Source organism: Mastomys coucha, unplaced genomic scaffold (assembly GCF_008632895.1).
Source record: "Mastomys coucha isolate ucsf_1 unplaced genomic scaffold, UCSF_Mcou_1 pScaffold21, whole genome shotgun sequence".
Lineage (NCBI taxonomy): Eukaryota > Metazoa > Chordata > Mammalia > Rodentia > Muridae > Mastomys > Mastomys coucha.
In genome coordinates this window covers 16,780,589-16,785,454 of record NW_022196904.1, presented here as the reverse complement: position 1 = coordinate 16,785,454, position 4,866 = coordinate 16,780,589, and the positions used below count along the sequence as shown (strand labels likewise).

Here is a 4,866-nt window from a genome sequence, read left to right as displayed (position 1 = left end):
AAAAAAAAAAAAAAAAAAAAAAAAAATCCCTCTAGAGTAGAATTCCAGGAAAAACCTCATCTGAATTAACAGGTTTAAATCATCGTTGGGCAGGAATAGGGACAGGATAGGGGCCTACCCACCCCGGGCGAACAGGACCCGCGGAATGCACTGCCCAGTGATCCCACGGTCTAACACAACCCTGTCCTCAATGCTCCAGGTCCCAGACACAGCATGAGGTCTCGGTTCTTCCTGGCTCTATCCCTGGTCCTCCTGGTGCTGGGAAATGGTAAGTGGGTGGGGCAGAAAGATGGTGGGGAGGGGTGAGTAAGCAAGGGGCGGGGTGACCCTTAAGCACCTCCCACCTTCCTCACCTGCTTCCACTCACCCGAAGTCCCCTTAGCACCTCCAATCTAACGTTGACGCTTCCCACAGAGGTCCAGGGGACCCAGGAAGATGAGCCAGGCAGCATGGCTCTGCTGGAAACGGTGCAGGGGTCCCTCTTAGGTTACTGGATTTCTGCCACGGAGGTTGCCAAAGACCTGTACCAGAAGACATACCCGACCAGCATGGATGAGAAACTCAGGTGTGTCCCTCCCAGTGGGGACAGATCCCGGTTTATGCCCTCAGACACAGAAGTTTATGTCCTACCTCTCCTCCCTCAGACCCAGGGGTCCAGGCCCCAGCCCTCCTCCCTCAGACCCAGGGGTCCAGCCCCCAGCCCTCCTCCCTCAGACCCAGGGGTCCAGCCCCCAGCAGTCCTCCCTCAGACCTAGAAGTCCAGACGCCAGCTCTCCTTCCTCAGATACAGGAAGGAGTTCAGGCCCCAGCTCTCTCCCCTCAGACTCTTCTTCCTTAGACTCAAGAGTCTAACCTCTAGCCCTCCTACCTCAAAACCTAGGAATCCAGACATCGACCTCCTCCCTCAGACTCGGGTGCAGATCCCAGCTTACACTTTTTTTTTTTTTTCGAGACAGGGTTTCTCTGTACAGCTCTGGCTGTCCTGGAACTCACTCTGTAGGCCAGGCTGGCCTCGAACTCAGAAATCCGCCTGCCTTTGCCTCTCAAGTGCTGGGGTTAAAGGCATGTGCCACCACTGCAGAGGCCCAAACCCTAGTTTTTCTCCCTCAGACCCAGGGCTCCAGCATCTACACTCTTCCTTCAAACCCCTCCCTGTGCTTTCTTCTCTCCAGGGACATGTACAGCAAAAGCTCAGCCGCCATGAGCACTTACGCAGGCATTTTTACAGACCAGCTCTTTACTCTCCTGAGAGGAGAGTAGTTGCTATGCAAGCCCCAAGTTAGCGGAAAGGAAAACTGACAGATATCGCGCCTCTTTCGCGTCACCTGACCAGGATGGTCCTACATCGATCTGTCCCGCAGCTCCTGTCTTCCTACTCCCAACTCTAGACCAAATTCTTTCAATGAAAGAATAAATGAGTCATTGGCGTCAGTGTGGTTTCTTTTCTAAGGTTTCCAGAGCCAAGAAGGAAGGTCTTTGGAATCTAGTCCACATTTGATCAGTGTCTTTTGTTTGTTTGTTCCGAGTCTGTGTTTCTCTGTATAGCCCTGGCTGTCCTGGAACTCACACTGTAGACCAGGCTGGCCTCAGAAATCCGCCTGCCTCTGCCTCCCAAGTGCTGGGATTAAAGGCATGTGCCACCACTGCCTAGCTCAATAAATACTTTTTTTAATGCTTCCAAAATACCTGGATATGGCAGCTGGAGCCTGTATTTACAAAGTCCTGGGGCAGATAGAAGCAGGGAAATCAGGAATTCGATATCATTCTCAACTGTGTAGCAAGTTCAAAACCAGACTGGGCTACATGAGACCCTGTCTCAAAACCAAACCAAATCAAACAGACAAACAAAAACAGGGTGGTGGGCCGGGCATGGTGGCACACGCCTTTAATCCCAGCACTTAGGAGGCAGAGGCAGGGGGATTTCTGAGTTCGAGGCCTGCCTGGTCTACAGAGTGAGTTCCAGGACAGCCAATGCTATACAGAGAAACCCTGTCTTGAAGCCCCCCCCCAAAAACAAACAAACAAACAAACAAACAAACAAACAGGGTGGTGAGGTAAGGTGGCTGAATGAGTATAGGTGATCTGTCTCCAGAACCCACATAAAGATAGAAGGGGAGAACCACTCCACAAAGTTATCCTCTGACCTCCACTTTATGCTGTGTATGGCACACAAGCATACACTCACCAACATAGACACACAATAATAACTCAGGGCTGCTGGGCAGTGGTGGAGCATGCCTTTAATCCCAGAATTTGGGAGGCAGAGGCAGGTGGATTTCTGAGTTGGAGGCCAGCCTGGTCTACAGAATAAGTTCCAGAACAGCCAGGGCTATACAGAGAAACCCTATCTCAAAAAAACAAAAACAAAAACAAAAACAAACAAACAAACAAACAAAAACCAAAGCAAAACAAAACAGAACAAAAAAAAAAAAAAAAAAAAAAAAAAAAAAAAAAAAAAAAAAAAAAAAAAAAAAAAAAAAAAAACGGGGCTGGGGCTCTTGCTTAGCCCATGTGAATGTCCTCAGTTCAAACCAGACCAAGCAGGAGAATGAGTTGTTCAAACAGACGCCTGGCACAGAGAAAAGGCTTGTTGGAGCTCGCAAGGCACTGATAAAATTAAATTGATGCTATGGTTGCCAGGGGCCCAGGAAGACACACACTGAAACCTTGGCTCTTGGACAATTCCAAATATCTTAACCTCATATGCATTTTATCAAAAATCTTGCTAGGTAGGGGGACAGGGCACAGCAGTGAAAAAGCCAGCTATGCTTCCATATAGCCTCTGACGAAGATCCAGTGGTGGTGGGCATGGTGGCATGCCTTTATAATACCATTACCTGGGAGGAAAAGATAAGCAGATCTCAGTGAGTTGGAAGTCTGATTGGTCTACAGAGCAAATTCCAGGATAGGTGGGGCAGAAAAGAAAGACCCTGTGCCAAAAAAAGACATTAGTACCCTTTTGATGATTAGAGCTTTGCAGTATCTTTCATTTGGCTGTTCTTTTTGTTTATCCAAGATGGGCTCTTAAGTGCAGCTCACCCAGGTTCTCCTGTCTCGTTGTATGGACAGAGGACAAGACTGTGCTTCTCACTCCTGTGTCCCATAGGTGGCACTGTTGGTCCTGCAGAGGACCCATGGCCTGGATTTCTCCTAATCTGTTCAGCAATAACCTCCAGCCAGTCTTTCAATACTCCTGGGGCAATTTTCCCAGGTCCTGAGGTTGGGCAGCTGTGTGTCCAGTAGAAAACAGGGGCTGAGAAGGAGGGGCGGTGGGAAGACTCCCAAGTCCCCAGGGCCTGGGAAGAACTGAGGCTGCCAAGCTCTAGGGGTGCCTGGGAGGGGGAGATGCATGGGAAACAATTCCCCCTCTGTCCAGTGTTTCCCACAGACTCAAGCCAAAGGGAACCACTGCCCAGGCACGTTCTGCTTCCGGCCAATCCCAGTGCCACCCCCCAAATATTTTTTTTCTCAGATCTCCACCACCTCCGTTTAGGAACCCACAGTCCAGGTGCCCAGATTCTGCCTAAGACTGAGTGATCTGAACCCTGGATGTCTCCTCTCTCAAACTTAAGACTCTGTATCTTAAGTCCTGTCTCTTGAAGATTTAGAAGATGGATGTGCCAACCCACTTCTCCTTTAGAGACTAAGAACACAGTTCTTGATGGTGTTGGGTGCCCCCTAACGGTGGGCAGAGTGAGTCTGTTCTGTGACCCACTTAATATTATGAGCTGGCACTGAGTGAAGGCACAGACAGACCTGTAGTCTCGCCTGTGATGATGCCTGGCCAGCTTCCAGTACATAGTGAGAACTTGTTTGAGCAACAATAGCCTGGTTGTTCTTCTTTTGTTTTTTCGGTATTTTGCTTTGTTTGTTTTTGTTTTTTGAGACAGGGATTCTCTGTGTAACAACACTGGCTGTCCTGGAACTCACTCTGTAGACCAGGCTGGCCTCGAACTCAAAGATCTACCTCCCTCTGCCTCTCAAGTACTGGAATGAAAGGTGTCCAAAAACCCTGGTTTTATGCAATGCTTGATATCACATCCCGGGCACCATGCTAGACAAGTCCCCATCTGTATAGTCCAAAGAGTTAGCTTAATTTTATGTGTATGAGTGTTTTGCCTGCATATATGTGAGTGCCTGGCAGCAAGGAGGTCAAAAGAGGGAATCTGGTCTCTTAGAGCTGGAGTTACAGATGTTTGTGGACTGAGTTTGTGGATTTGGGTGCTGAGAATTGATCCTGCAACCTGGGTTCTCTGGAAGAGCATCCAGTGCTCTAAACCATTGAGCCGTTCCAACCTTCTTCTCCTCCTCCTCCTCCTCCTCTTCCTTCTTCTTTCTTAAAAGATTTATTTATTTATTATATGTAAGTACACTATAGCTGTCTTCAGACACTCCAGAAGAGGGAGTCAGATCTTGTTATGGATGGTTGTGAGCCACCATGTGGTTGCTGGGAATTGAACTCAGGACCTTTGGAAGTACAGTCGGTGCTCTTAACCACTGAGCCATCTCTCCAGCCCCCCTTCTTCTTTCTTTCTTTCTCTCTCTCTTCTTCTCCTTCTCCTTCTCCTTCTCCTTCTCCTTCTCCTTCTCCTTCACCTTCTCCTTCTCCTCCTCCTCCTTCTCCTTCTTCTTCTTCTTCTTCTTTTCTTCTTCTTCCTCTCTCTCTCTGTCTCTCTCTCTCTCTCTGTGTGTTTAATTTTATTTATTTAATGTATGAGTGCTCTGACCTGCAGGTCAGAAAAAGGCATCAGATGGATCCCCTTATAGATGGTTGTGAGCCACCACATGGTTGTTGGGAATTGAACCCCAGGACTTCTGGTAGAGCAGTCAGTGCTCTTAACCACGGAGCCACCTCATCAGCCCCAT

At 48.6% G+C, this 4,866-nt stretch overlaps 1 protein-coding gene across 3 annotated transcripts in view; it reads left to right on the top strand.

Annotated features, from left to right (window-relative positions):
- Positions 1-1,424, top strand: part of Apoc2 (apolipoprotein C2) — a 6,014-nt gene extending 4,590 nt beyond the window's left edge. For all 3 annotated transcript variants that reach the window (XM_031384206.1, XM_031384204.1, XM_031384205.1), the window contains exons 3-5: positions 200-268; positions 415-565; positions 1,173-1,424. In XM_031384206.1, coding sequence (XP_031240066.1) covers positions 214-268; positions 415-565; positions 1,173-1,260 — 294 coding nt within the window. In that variant the 5' untranslated portion in view covers positions 200-213 and the 3' untranslated portion in view covers positions 1,261-1,424. The remainder of the gene's footprint in view (positions 1-199; positions 269-414; positions 566-1,172) is intronic.
- The last annotated feature ends 3,442 nt before the right edge of the window (positions 1,425-4,866 follow it).